This window comes from Hemiscyllium ocellatum, chromosome 6 (genome assembly GCF_020745735.1).
Source record: "Hemiscyllium ocellatum isolate sHemOce1 chromosome 6, sHemOce1.pat.X.cur, whole genome shotgun sequence".
NCBI lineage: Eukaryota > Metazoa > Chordata > Chondrichthyes > Orectolobiformes > Hemiscylliidae > Hemiscyllium > Hemiscyllium ocellatum.
In genome coordinates, this window is record NC_083406.1 from 87,198,588 (window position 1) to 87,213,495 (window position 14,908).

Sequence of the window (14,908 nt, forward strand, 5' to 3'; positions counted from 1 at the left end):
GAGATGGAACCTGGGCAGCGGCCGGAGCAGGGACCGTGCCCGGACCCGGGGAGCGGGCAGCAGCCGGGGCAGGGACCGTGCCCAGGGAGCGGGCAGCAGTCGGGGGAGAGAGCGAGCCCGGGGAGCGGGCAGCAGCCGGGGCAGGGACCGTGCCCGGGCCCGGGGAGCGAGCAGCAGCCGGGGCAGGGACCGGGCCCGGGGAGCGGGCAGCAGCCGGGGGAGAGAGCAGTCGAGGAGCGAGTGTCGGAGCCGGACAGACTCTCCCGGAATCTCTTCATTTGCTCTTTCGGTTGTGGAGCGACCTTCTCTAAGAACTGGCGGCTACTCGCTCACCTGTGCGGGCACACGGGACAGGTAAGAGAGGCCGGAGCTCCCGCCTGAGGGGGCATAGCCAGGAACTGCTCCCGGGCATGCCCTACACGGAGTCACATCAAATCAAGCCTGAGTCCCACTGCCCTAACACTGAATAATCTACTTCCGATCATTTAAAAATGTGTTCCAGAAGTGTGTATACTAATGTTTAATTTGAGGCGCTTTAATATTCTCACAACATCTGTAGTGTTTTGTTTTTGAATGATTGTGAACTTGAGCAACAGAATACTGTTTAAAAGTTATCTTATTTTAGCAAAACCTTTGATAAGGTTACACATGGTAGACTAACTAATAAAGTTAGATCACATAGGATTCAGGGAGAGCTTGCCAATTGGATATGGAATTGGCTTAAAGACAGTGGTGCGATTTTTCTACCTGGAGGCCTGCAGTGATCAATGCTGGGTCTGCTTTGGTCATTTGTACAAACACTTTGGATTAGAATTTAGGAGGCAAAGTTAATCAGTTTGTGGATGCTAAAATTGGTGGTATAGTTGATTGTGTTCTTAAATAACCTTCTTCACTAAGGGATCTTGATCAGTTGGGCCAATGGGCTGAGAAGTGGCAGATGGAGTTAATTTGAATAAATGAGGTATTGTATTTTGATAAAACAAACAAGAGCAGGGCTTACCCATGCTCCTACCATTAAATATCAAAGTTAATGGATGTCTGTTTGCTCGCTGAGCTGGAAGTTTCATTTTCAGTCGTATCGCCACCATACAAGGTAACATCTTCAGTGAGTCTAGGATGCAGCATTGCTGGTGTTTCCTGTTTTCTATTTATATATTTGGATTTCTTTGGGTTGGTGATGTCATTTCGAATGATATCATTTCGTGTTCTTTTCCTCAAGGGTTAGTAAATGGGATCCAAGTCAATGTGTTTGTTGATAGAGTTCCAATTGGAATGTCCTGCTTCTAGGAATTCTCGTGCATGTCTCTGTTTAGCTTGTCCTAGGATGGATATGTTGTCCCAGTCGAAGTGGTGTTTGCAAATTAGTTTTTGCAAAGCAAAATGTCAAAACTAATGTCATTTACAAAATACTGTTCAAGAACTGTAACAAACACTACATTGGACAAACAGGCAGAAAACTAACCACCAGGATACATGAACATCACCTAGCCCCAAAACGACATGACCCTCTCTCACTAGAACCCTTATATACAGATAAGGAAGGACACCACTTCGACTGGGATGACACATCCATCCTAGGACAAGCCAAACAGACATGCACAAGAATTCCTAGAAGCATGGCATTCTAACTGGAACTCTATCAACAAACATATTGACTTGGATCCCATTTACCACCCTGTGAGGAAAAAGTACAGGAAATGACATCACCACAGAAAATGATGTCACTAACCCAAGGAAATCCAAACATAGAAAGCTTTGACTGGAGGCTCACTGAAGATGACAAAATGTCTGAAAATTAACCTTCCAGCTCAGCGAGCAAACCTACATCCAGAACCTGAAGCTGAGCTACAAATCTTCTCGTAACTTGCTATCACATGTAACAGTAGGACCGTGGGTATTGTTGAACCAAGATGTAGGAGTTCGGGAACGTAGCTCTTTAAATGTTATTATCACAGCTAGATAAGATGGTTAAGGTGTTTAGCATGCTTGTCTTCAATTGTTCAGACCATTAAATGTAGGACTAAGAAGGTCATGTAGCGGTTGTAGGGAAGTTGAGGCTGCATCTGAAGTATTGTGTCCTGTTCAGGTTGCTGTACTATAGGAAGGATAATATTAAATTGGAGAGGGTTCAGAAAGGATTTACCATGATGCTGGGACTGAAGGGTTTGAGTTATAAGGATTCGCTTTTCATTGTATAGTAGGAGATTGTATAAATCTCTACGGTCAGTGGGGCATCGATAAGGTGAATAGCAAAGATCTTTTCTGTAGGATTGGGAAGTTCAAAACTGTGGGACATATTTTTAAGATGAGATGGGAAAGATTTAATAGGGACCTGTGGGGCAATATTTTCAGAGTGGTGCGTATATGGATTGAGCTGCCAGAGAAAGTGTTAAATACAGGTACAGTTACAAAATTCAAAAGACATTTCGATAGGGATATGAACAGGAAAAGTTTGGAGGGATATGGATCAAACATAAGTGGGACTAGTTTATTTTGGGAAACTCAGTCTGCCTGAACAAGTTGTACCAAAAGTTCAGTTTCCATGCTGTATGATTCCATAACAAAGTAATTTTTGCAAAGTTTTTAGTGAGACTAGGAGTAAAGCTTCTTGTTAATTCAGTGGTGGTTGCCAAATAGCTTAAGTCCACAGTAGGCAATCTCATTGCTGACCTGTACGGAAGATCACGAACAGAAGCTTCAGAATTTTCCTGATTAACTGTGTAGATTCCAGAGGTGGCAGTCATTTTAATAGTTGTGACAAAGTAATACATTGGAAGAAATGACAATTTTTTTAGTTTTTTGCAGTATTGCAATGACTTTTACTTGTGTGAAGGGCATTTCAGGAAAGAAAGTATCCACAAGAACACAACCAGACAAAAATGAAAAGTTCTCCATTCGAGTGCTAGAGGAGATAATTTATAGGCAAAACATCAAGGTGGGATTGAAACACAAGGATCGAATTTTTAAATGAGCATTTGCTCCTGATTCATCAATGCAGCACAACACATTCGGTAAATGGAACTTCAGGCAGTTTAGAATGCATGCTGTAAAGCCTTGGATGTGTTTAATTTTAAGTGTGGAAGATGACATCAAACCATGAGATTGAAATAGTTGAGTTAGACAAACAAAGGAATGTGTTTCCATCAGTTGATGGAAGTGGAAGTAGGGACAAAAAAAACTGCAGATGCTGGAATTCAAAGTTGACAAGCAGGGGATAGGAAGAACACAGCAAGCCAGGCAGCATCAGGAGGTGGAGAAGTCAACATTTTGTGTATAAACCTTCTTGAGGAGTTGGGTTTGTAGGGAGAGGGGCAGAGGGGTGAAGTAGTAATAGGTTAAAACAGGTAGTGGGTAAGGCCTGGCTGTTTGATGGATCTGGTTGATGGCTGAAAGAAAGATTGGGGGGGGGAATGGGAAGGGAGGTTATTTGGAATTGGAGAACTGGCCAGGTGGAAGGTAAGGCGGTGTTCCTCCAAATTGCGGTCTGATTCATTGGCAAGTGGAAGTAGCCAGTTTTTTGTGATTGAGGAAATGGGGGAGGGGTCTCCAGTTCAGATAGGTTGTTTGCAATCTTGATTTCCTTTCTTGGCCTAGAAGGGTCCCCTGGTAGTTACTGAATGTGTAGTTTGTTAGACACTGAGATGAATAGTTTGGTCTTCCAAGGGTTTAATTGGAGGATGTTTTTCACTCTTATGCAATTGGGTAATAAGGGGAAATAGTGAGGAAGGGCTGTTACTGTCTAAACCATTCTAGAGTGTGACTTTTTAAATAATTTCAGATTGTTCCTTGGAAAAACAATGAAATAATGGTAAGGGTAGGCTTTATCAAATATCTCCTGGTGATGTTTGAATGTGTGAATAAAACCAGTAAAACGGCAGCCCCATTTGAATGAATACAGGAGAGAGATGTTGGAGGGGAATGGTGTGCTCAACCATGTCAAAGGTTGGAGTTAGGTTGGTAAGGATGAGGAGAGGTCATGCACCATGGTCAAATACATATGATTTGTGCAGTTTAGTGTGGTTTGAATGGAGGTGGGACTCAAGTTTGCACAGACAAAGGGTTCAAAGTTGGATGATGGACTCAGAGAGAGGGTACTGTTTCTTATGCCTAGTTTGGGGTTCAGAAAGGAAAGCTGGGTGGCCAGCTGTTTGGATGAAGTGGAAGAGCAGAATGTGGGTCTTGTTGCCAAGGTGAATGCCTGAGATGGTATAATGGAAGGTGGAAGAGTAATCTGAGGAAGATGTAGGGTCAGATGTTGGCATTTGAAGCATGGAAGTTTAACTTGATGACCCAGAACAGTTAAGGGAGCCTAGGCTGCTGAATAGGTTAATGACAAGCTATGAATTTCTTGCACTTCGAAGAGGCCAGGAACAAGGGAGTTGTCAGATTTGACTGAGGATAGCAGACTCCATTAATGCCAGATGTGATCTGACTAGATCTAAAAATCGGGTAGATTGAGAAAATTACTGGAAGATAACGGCTGTAAAGAATCTTTACCAAATATGTTTTTTCTAGAAACCATTTTCTTGTGAATATGAGGGATGTGGTAAAAGTTTCACCAGGAAAGGTCATCTTACACGACACCTTCTGACTCATGAAAGCGAAAAAACATTCCGGTGAGTATACACCATGAGAAATTCTTAACTTTAGTAGCAGCTGTTTGTTTTCATATTCATTTAGGGTAACTAGAGTCAAGGTTCAACCAAATTAAAATACAAGTTTTCAAAGGAAATTATCAGATCACTTCAGTTATGGGCATATTATGCCTTGTTGGGGTAGTGTGCTGGAAATAAAGTCCCATTATTTCTGGAGTTACTTTTTAAAAAGTGAGCTTTTAAAAAAATATGCAGAATTCCCACTTCCTGTCTTTCAGACCCAGGTTGTCAGTATGAACCAAGTTCTGTACTTAACAAAGTCTATTTATTACAAATGTCATCCCAGAGAACCTTCTCTGAATTGCTTCCAATGAAATGTCCTTCCATAAATAAGGGGACTAAAATTGCTGTCATACTCCACATACTTTCTCTCAGCATGTTGTACGGTTGCAGTAAACTGTTTACTCTTATACTTAACTGCTTGAAACAAGGGCTAATGTTCCCTTAGCCTTCCTAATTACCTTCTGCACTGTGTGCTAGCTTTCTGTGCCTTGTGCACAAGTACCCTGAAGTTCTTTGGTGTTGCAGCTTTCTGTAGTTTTTCCCTTTTTAAATAATACTGCTCTTTTGTCCTCCCTTCCAAAATGAATATCTTCACAGTTTCCCACACTGTACTCCATTTGCTAAATTTTTGCTGACTTGGTTACCTACCCTATCAATATGTCTCTAAACTACATCCTTCTTGCAAATTGTCTTTCTACCTGTTTTTTTGTCATTTGCAAATTTCGATACAGGTCATTTTCTTCTATGCCATTAATATATATTGTTAAAATATATGAAAAGCAACATGGATAACTAATTTGTATTAATCTGAAACTAACGTTTGCTGTCGTCCAATTCAACATCCAGGAGCACCCATAACGTTTATCACCAATTCATTTACTATTTAAAACCTAAATAACCTAAGCCACATGCCAGAAACTTAACAAATGGCTAGCTCCTTTTTATTTGTGTATCAATGACTAATCTGACAAGGTCCATTAAACTTCTCTCTTCTTCTGGTTGTTGCAAGGTCTTCACCTCACCAATTTCCTGTTAGAGAGAGGTCGATCATATTTTCTAAGGGAACAAGCTCTAGTTGGAGATAAATGAACAAGATGTGGCTAATAAAGACGATGACTGGTTTTTAAGGTTCAATTCAGGGCTTATTGGGCATTACCCTGTGCTGAACAGAATTGCTTCAGAAACAGCTGGAAAGTTATTACTTTATCAGTCATGCAAGCACCACAATATGAAGTAACGTTTAAATTTCTTGTAGTTTTGTTCACACTTTGAAGCAATGCCAATATTCTTTAATCTTAATGTGTTGCAGATGTACAGATGAAAGATGCAATAAGACTTTCACTACAAAGGACAATTTGAAAAAGCACATTTCAAGAAAGCATGACAATATAGAAAAACTTTACTTGGTAATGAATGTTTTTCTTTTGTCACAAATTGATGGGATGTGGATGCCATTGGCAAGGCCAATATTCATAGCTAATCCTTCATCTTTCATGTAGTTTGTAATGAGCCCCCTTCAACTGCTGCTTTTTATGGTGAAGGGTCTACCCAGAGCTGGTCATGATGTTCCAGAATTTTAACCCAGTGACTGAAGGAATAGTGTATTTCCAAATCGGGATGGTGTGACTGGGCAACTTGCAACTAGCAGTTTTAACATCTAGCTTCTGGTCTTGTAGGTAAAAGTGGTAAGGATTGAAAGTTTAGGAGTTCTGTCAAATAGGTGTGCTGTGCATCTTTGTAAATGGTACAAGGGTGTGAATGGTGTGCATTGTCTTTAATGTATCAAGTTCTCAAGAGTTGGAGCTTCACTATTGGGCAGTTGAAGAGTTAGCCCATCACACTCCTGACTTCTGTTATGAATGTTGCAAATTGTTTAAGGAGTCAAGAGATTACTCAACTGCTGCAAAATTATTATCCTCTGACCTCTTGTAGCTAAGGTAATTAGCTAATTGGTCCAGTTAATCTACTGGTCAAGATTGACCACAGATATTGGTAGAAGGTGATTTCAATAATGTTAAATCCCTACCCTGCACACTGTTCCCTTGTCATTAACACATTTACCTTCCTCTCACTGTTCGAGGCTGTTTGGCATTTTTTTGATTGAGATGACCTTTCAACTGCATGGCTGCACCAGCAAGACTGCCTAATTACACTTCCTAACATTATTTCTTTGCCCTTGCCTGCAGCTGAAATCCTCATCTGTTCCTACATTTCTCAAGCTCCCTATTTGAATTTCCTCCTGGTCAATGAACCATCCCATTCTCCGTAAATGTGGACATACCATAACTTGGCACCACGCCATGTTCACCCATGCTTGCAATTGATATTTGCTTTTTTTTTTGCAGCATTTAGCTTTTGAAACTCTCGGTGGCCTCTCCCCAAACCCAACTACCCTCAGATCCCTGGTTCTCCAATGTTGCCATTTTTTGGATTTCTGATTTTAATCTTTCTAATATTGGCCTTCTAATATATTAGAGTATTATCCCTCTAATACTGCCTGGGTTCTGGATTTTGGGATTCCCTCTCTCTATGCCTCTGAACCCCTCCATCTCCTCTTTCATGTGCTTGTAGGCATTTGCATTTGGTGACATGTCCTAATAACTGTTTAGGTATCCAGGTGTCAAATTTTGTTTATTAAAGTAATTTTAACTTATTTTAAAGGATTGTTTTGAATTTTATTTCCAACACTCATTATTTTGGCGTAAAATACAGATCTTGCAACCTGAGTTACCGGTTCAGTTAGCTTACAAGCAATTTCCAAAGTGAAAATTGGTTCTTTATGGTGGTAATTAAAAGGATAACATGGCTGGCTGCATGTGTTGAATTGATCTTGAATATTTAATCATATGGTGTTATAACACACTGCAAATGGTTTCAACTCATAACTATAAAATCTATTAATCACCTATAAAATTATTCTGATTATTATGCAATACTCAAACCTCTGCATTCCTGCCTCCACTAGCATATGTACAATATAACTCAAATTTACTGGTCTGCTGAATGAAATTAATATTTTAATTAATTAGTACAATATATCCTGAAGTGCTTTACATAAAATTGTGTTGAAGGATCGGATGGATGAGTAAATTTGACAAACTTAGTTATGCTTATTTTATTAACCTCTTTCTGGATTAGTGGTGCTGGAAGAGCACAGCAGTTCAGGCAGCATCCAAGGAGCAGCGAAATCGACATCTCGGGCAAAAGCCCTTCATCAGGAATAAAGGCAGAGAGCCTGAAGCGTGGAGAGATAAGCTGGTGGGGGTGGGGAGAAAGTAGCATAGAGTACAATAGGAGAAGGGATGAAGGTGATAGGTCAGGGAGGAGAGAGTGGAGTGGAAATGGAAAAGGTGATAGGCAGGTAGGACAAGTCATGGGGACAGTGTTGAGCTGGAAGTTTGGAACTAGGGTGAGTTGGGGGAAGGAGGAATGAGGAAACTGTTGAAGTCTACATTGATGACCTGGGTTGATGTGCTCTGAGGCGGAAGATGAGGCGTTCTTCCTCCAGGCGTCTGGTGGTGAGGGAGCGGCGGTAAAGGAGGCCCAGGACCTCCTTGTCCTCGGCAGAGTGGAAGGGGGAGTTGAAATGTTGGGCCACGGGGTGGTGTGGTTGATTGGTGCGGGTGTCCCAGAGATGTTCCCTAAAGCGCTCTGCTAGGAGGCGCCCAGTCTCCCCAATGTAGAGGAGACCGCATCAGGAGCAACGGATACAATAAATGATATTCGTGGATGTGCAGGTAAAACTTTGGATGTGGAAGGCTCCTTTAGGGCCTTGGACAGAGGTGAGGGAGGAGGTGTGCGCACAGGTTTTACAGTTCCTGAGGTGGCAGGGGAAGGTGCCAGTATGGGAGGGTGGATTGTAGTGGGACGTGGACCTGACCAGATAGTCACAGAGGGAACGGTCTTTGCGGAAGGCGGAAAGGGGTGGGGAGGGAAATATATCCCTGGTGGTGGAAATGTGGGTGGATGATTTGGTTTATGCGAAAGTCGGTAGGGTGGAAGGTGAGCACCAAGGGCATTCTGTCCTCTTATGGTTGGAGGGGTGGGGTCTGAGGGCGGCGTTGCGTGATGTGGACGAGATGCGTTGGAGGGCATCTTTAACCACATGGAAAGGGAAAGTGCAATCTCTGAAGGAGGCCATCTGGTGTGTTCTGTGGTGGAACTGGTCCTCCTGGGAGCAGATATGGCGGAGGAATTGGGAATACGGGATGGCATTTTTGCAAGAGGTGGGGGGGAAAGGGGTGTAATCCAGGTAGCTGTGGGAAGAGGTGGGTTTGTAAAAAATGTCAGTGTCAAGTCGGTCGTCATTAATGGAGGTCCAGGAAGGGGTGGGAGGTGTCAGAGATGGTCCAGGTAAATTTAAGGTCAGGGTGGAATGTGTTGGTGAAGTTGAAGAATTGCTCAACCTCCTTGCGGGAGCACGAGGTGGCGCCAATGCAGTCATCAATGTAGCGGAGGAAGAGGTGGGGAGTGGTGCCGGTGTAATTACGGAAGATCAACTGTTCTACGTAGCCAACAAAGAGACAGGCATAGCTGGGGCCCATACGTGTACGCATGGCCACCCCTTTGGTCTGGAGGAAGTGGGAGGATTCAAAGGAGAAATTGTTAAGGGTGAGGACCAGTTCGGCCAAACAAATGAGTGTCGGTGGAAGGAGACTGTTGGGGAATGTCTGGAGAGGAAAAAACGGAGGGCTTGGGGACCCTGGTCATGGCGGATGGAGGTGTAGAGGGATTGGATATCCATAGTGAAGATGAGGCGTTGGGGGCTGGGGAAACGGAAGCCTTGGAGGAGGTGGAGGGCGTGGGTGGTGTCTCGAACGTATGTGGGAGGGGGGAAAGTAGGACAGTGTCACGGTAGGTAGAGATGAGTTCAGTGGGGCAGGAGCATGCTGAGACAATGGGTCGGCCAGGGTGGTCAGGCTTGTGGATTTGGGAAGGAGGTAGAACCGGGTGGTGCGGGGTTCCCTGACTGAGGTTGGAAGCTGTGGGTGGGAGATCTCCTGAGGTGATGAGGTTCTGTATGGTCTGGGAGATGATGGTTTGGTGATGGGGGGTGGGGTCATGGTCAAGGGGGCAGTAGGAAGAGGTGTCCTAGAGTTGGCGTCTGGCTTCAGCGGTGTAGAGGTCAGTGTGCCAGACTACCACTGCGCCCCCTTTATCCGCTGGCTTTTACCTTTATTTTATTCAGTCAATGAACTGGTTTTTCAAACACTTGTTTAAATAGCACACTTTTTTTTGAAGGATATTTTTACAGAAACACTACTTTAAAAACGTTGTATGATGGCAAAATGTAATGTATAAACATCACAATGTAATTTAAAAATAAGAATGAACTAAATGCTTAGATGATCTGTTTTTGAAGATGTTATTAGGGATAAATCTTGTCTAGGACACTTCTCCATCATTTTCTACAAAAAAAGCCATCACACCTCCAATGAAGCAGCACTGCATAAACTTGCTCGAGTGCGTTCACAACTCTGGAATGGAATTCTAATTCACAAAGTGTGATTCCTGCATCAAGACTGGCAAAAGTTAGTGAAACATTACACCTTCAGCAACTACTCACTTATTAGAGGTTACTGTTTCAATAAAAGTGCTGGCGGGCTGTAACCTTTACAAAATTAAATATAACTGACAGTATTTTTATATCAAATTTGATGTCATTGACAAATTTGTACTTTGCTTGCAGTGTGATTTTGAAGGATGCGGTAGATCATTTAAGAAGCATCAGCAACTCAAAGTTCATCAATATGAACATACAAATGTACCACCATTTAAGTAGGTATCCAATGCTGCCTTAATGACTTTCAAGTCATGAGGAAACATTTCAGTCTTTTACATTTCAATTTTCTTGCTAGGTGCAATTATGAGGGCTGTGACAAACGTTTCTGTCTACCAAGCAAACTGAAACGTCATGAAAAGATACATGCAGGTGTGTCTTATGTTACTTTAAACAGATGTTGGATGAACTAATCCAAACTTTTTGCCAGATTTGCTAATGTAAAACATTCCAAATATTGGGGCTGATCAATCTGCAGGACAGTTTCAACTTTTTAGGTAATGTATGGAAAATTTAAAATTGAGATTGTAATGAGTCAGGAATCTTTTCTGCCACAGCCTTATGGTAAAGCCGTATAATGTGATTTCAGGTCGTTCTTCTATAACGTAATGGTTACGTTCTTATGCAACCTTTCATTATAGAAAAATAGCACTTTAGAAACTATACTTAATGTTGGCGGTGTAATTGCATTGCAACACATGTTTTAAAAGTTCTTGCTTTAGAAAGTGTCTCCAATTTGTCCATTGTGTTCGTGAATTGGTATTAGTGAAACACTCATTATAGCAGAACAACCTGTACAGAAATTGTGCAACAATGTTGTTTAATACCAATCAAGGTTTTTTCCCTGTTACATTCTCTCCATTGCTACAAAACAATTTGGGAAGGATCACAAAGAAGTAGAGCAGGCTCAAGTGGTCAAATTTGCCAGTCATTGAATTATGTAGATGTGATGTGGAAGTGCTGAAGGTGGACAGAAGTCACATGACAACAGATTATGGTCCAATAGGTTTATTTGAAATCACAAGCTTTTGGAGCCCTGCACATATGTTGGGTGAAGTTAGCTGTCTAACTCTTCACAATGCTCAACACTTGAGACAGCTGCCACTTCACTTTATGTAGGAGCAGCTTTCTGAAAAGTTTAATTTCATATGAACCTATTGGACCCTAACCTGGTGTCATGTGACTTCTGACTTCTTTCAATTGTGTGACATCAACTCTGTTTTCTGCCTTCAACTCCCTCAGAGTCATGAATTGTACCATTGTTAGTCTTGTAGAATGCAAGGCCCTCATCAGATGAACTAACTCCATCATATCTTCAATATTTATTTGTACAGTTTTGATGTCTTTTTTAAAATTTAGTCACCAACACATAAGCGGTTTCCTGCAGTCAGATCTTGATAATGTTGCAAGATAGTTGTTTGTTCGCTTAAGGTTTGTTTGTGTATAGGTTTCCACAATTCTGGAATGTCAGTGACATTTGTATAAAAGAAATTTCAATTTGACTAGTAACTGTCCTATCTGAATATATGGCTATAAAATACAATGTCCAATATGATACAGGTAATTTTCCCATAACTCAGTAGTTGCTTTCTGGTGCAACTTTGTTATAGAAAATCACAATTGAAATGGGGCCTATGGAAAACTGTTAGGGATGAACCACCACAAAATAGTAGTTAACTGCTATCGTGTGTTAGGCTAAGTAAATTTTTCCCTCATATTTTAATAAAAACAGTAAATGTTAACACTAACAGTATAAAATCACTGACTACAGCACTGTACCTTTCACAGAGCTCTTCACGAGAAAGTATGCCAGCCAACTGACCAAGTGATGCTGACGCAGAATCTAGTCCTCTGCTCACTGTAACACTTCGTGCCAGAGATGGGAATCATAACAGCGAACGGGAGTTCACTTTATATTTAAAAAGTCCGCAATTCACAAATTGCGTTCAACAAACGTGCAGTATAGAGAACTTCCTGTAAAGGAAAATAGTAATAATCCCTGGGCCAATCGTAGCAAGTTACATAAAGTAAATTCATTGCATTTTTAATCCATTTAAAATTCCTTGAAGAAAAGAAACTTTTAATAGTCTTACAACTAATCCACAATATTAAAAATCTAAGAAAATAAGACTATTTAGAACCTATTTACATGTATAACTTTATTTTTATTTTAACTCCCCACGTGAGGTCCTACACTTTAATCTTTAATCTCGGAGGACTGGATTCCGCGTCAGCATCACTTGGTCAGTTGGCTGGCGTACTTTTTCCTGAAGAGCTTTGTGAAAGGTACAGTGCTGTAGTCAGTGATTTTTATACTGTTAGTGTTAACACTTACTGTTTTTATTAAAATATCACTGGATTGGGGAGCAGATTTGAGAATGCACTGGAAATTCTTATTATCAAAACAACAAACAGGCATTTTTATGAATGCTCCTTTAAATGAGAAGATCAATACTTTAGCTACCTAACTCATCACAATGATCAACACTTAAGAGACAGCTGCCATTATACAAGCTAGACCTCCGATGGTAAGTATATAATTTAGTAAATGACCTGATACTGTTGAAACAATAGCATTCGAAAGTTCACTTGCATGAACTCAATTTCCTGGCTGTCCTCACACCTCAGCAGGTAGACTCTCCTTGCAACCCATTTCCTCACCACCATGTTGCCACCCACCTCCCAAAAAAAAGTAGCCTTTTTTTTACTCTTCACCAACCCCATCACCAAACTTATCACCAATTACCCAAATGACAGCAGACCTTTTTGTTGGTTTCTTAACAGATCTGCTGTTAAACGACTGATAATGTGTCAAACTGCTGGTAGATAAAAACAAGATGAAGTACTTCATCAAGAATTGTTTCCATTGTACATATAATTGCACTGCTGTCTGGCTTGAGTAAACTGTGTATATTTATACAAAAGGATATACTCTTTCCATGATTAGCTAACATTAAATGTAAACTGAAATCTCTAATGGAAATGTTGGCTTAGATTTGGGGGCGCAGGGAAAATCAGCTTTTCACATCAGATATGTAATCTCCTTGACCGTCAGACTTGACTTGTATTTTTTTCTCTTTTGTGTTCCCCAGTGGCAGTCCTGTATACAAAATAAACAGTAATGTTTAACATCCTATAACTGACATGTCATTATTCTGCAGGTTATTTATGCAAAGTGGAATTCTGCTCATTTATTGGAAAAACCTGGACAGAGTTACTTAGTCACACACGGAAGCATCACCGAGGTAACTACAAACGAGAATTGGCTGTGAAGTAACTTAACCGTGTTGATGTCTCTGAAACAAACTCAAATGGTTAATTTAACATGTACTATGACTGCCACTTTTAATTCCAGGTTTAAGTTTTACTAAAACTTCTCTGCCTGTTCCATCAGTAGTTCTTCCATCGAAGTTAACCAAAAATGTGAAATTTGAAATCCAATTTTAAAACTAAGATTATCTTCACTTTTGAATGCTTGCTTTTATCAACTGAGGATTCCTTCTTTCCAACTTACTTCTACCTCCCCTTCTGTCCCAGAATAACTACAGTTCTCTTTATCCTCACTTTCCACCCACCAGACTCTGCATTCAAAGGATCATCCTCTACAATTTACTGTTACCTCCAGCAGGATGCTATGACTAAATACATCTTACCCTACATTGTCAGCATTCTACAGGGACTGTTCCCTCTGACACTCTTGTTTGCACATGGGGGTACAATCACAGGTGTAACATTTGCCCTTTTTTAACTTCATCCCTCCTCACTGTCCAAGGCCCCAAACGTATCTACCAGGTGAATCAACAGCATACTTGTACATCCTTCAATTTAGTCCACTATATATGCTGCTCTCAATGTGGTTTATTTCAGTCAGAGATCAAACACAGAATGGGGTGACTGTTTGTGGAACACCTCTGCTATATTTGTAAGATTGACCATGATCTTCCAGTGATTTTCTATTTTAATACATGTCCTAGGTTTGTTGCAGTGTTTGAACAAAGTGGAACTCCATTTGGTAGCACAGCACCTCACTTTCCACATTACAACCCTCACGACTCCACAGAGTTCAACTTCTTCATAGTCTGAATGCTGTCTTCTATTTTGATCACTTAGTCCCCACAATGTCTTGAATGCATAGATTTGCTCTGAGCAAGACTGACTTAATTTCTACAATTGACACCTCACACTACCATCTATATAATTCCTGTACGACATTAACACCTTTTGTCTTCTGTTCTCGACACAAACTCTTCATTTGTTGCCCTTAACAGCACAAACACCAGCTTTCAATTCTGAAAGACTGCTGTTGGATCCGTTAACTTTGTTTCTCTTTCACAGATGCTGCCAAACCTGAGCTTCTCTAGCATTTGTTTTGATTTCAGATCTCCAACATCTGCAATACAACATAGAAAAATACAGCGCAGTACAGGCCCTCGATGTTGCGCCGACCGAAGCCTACCTAACCTACACTAGCTCAATAACCTCCATATGCTTATCCAATGCCCGCTTAAATGACCATAAAGAGGGAGAGTCCACCACTGCTACTGGCAGGGCATTCCATTAACTCTCAACCCACTGAGTAAAGAATCTACCACTAACATCTGTCCTATACCTACCACCCCTTAATTTAAAGCTGTGTCCCCTAGTAACAGCTGACTCCATTAGCGGAAAAAGGTTCTCACCGTCAACCCTA

General features: G+C 41.2%; 2 protein-coding genes across 4 annotated transcripts in view; one reads left to right on the forward strand and one right to left on the reverse strand.

Annotated features, from left to right (window-relative positions):
* gtf3ab (general transcription factor IIIA, b) overlaps positions 1-14,908 on the forward strand; it is a 19,929-nt gene continuing 5,021 nt past the window's right edge. The window contains exons 1-6 of the mRNA XM_060826111.1: positions 1-354; positions 4,516-4,616; positions 5,968-6,064; positions 10,348-10,436; positions 10,517-10,590; positions 13,380-13,463. Of these exons, the coding sequence (XP_060682094.1) occupies positions 4-354; positions 4,516-4,616; positions 5,968-6,064; positions 10,348-10,436; positions 10,517-10,590; positions 13,380-13,463 (796 nt within the window). The 5' untranslated portion in view covers positions 1-3. The remainder of the gene's footprint in view (positions 355-4,515; positions 4,617-5,967; positions 6,065-10,347; positions 10,437-10,516; positions 10,591-13,379; positions 13,464-14,908) is intronic.
* Positions 12,535-14,908, reverse strand: part of mtif3 (mitochondrial translational initiation factor 3) — a 19,089-nt gene continuing 16,715 nt past the window's right edge. For all 3 annotated transcript variants that reach the window (XM_060826113.1, XM_060826112.1, XM_060826114.1), the window contains one exon: positions 12,535-13,318. In XM_060826113.1, coding sequence (XP_060682096.1) covers positions 13,233-13,318 — 86 coding nt within the window. In that variant the 3' untranslated portion in view covers positions 12,535-13,232. The remainder of the gene's footprint in view (positions 13,319-14,908) is intronic.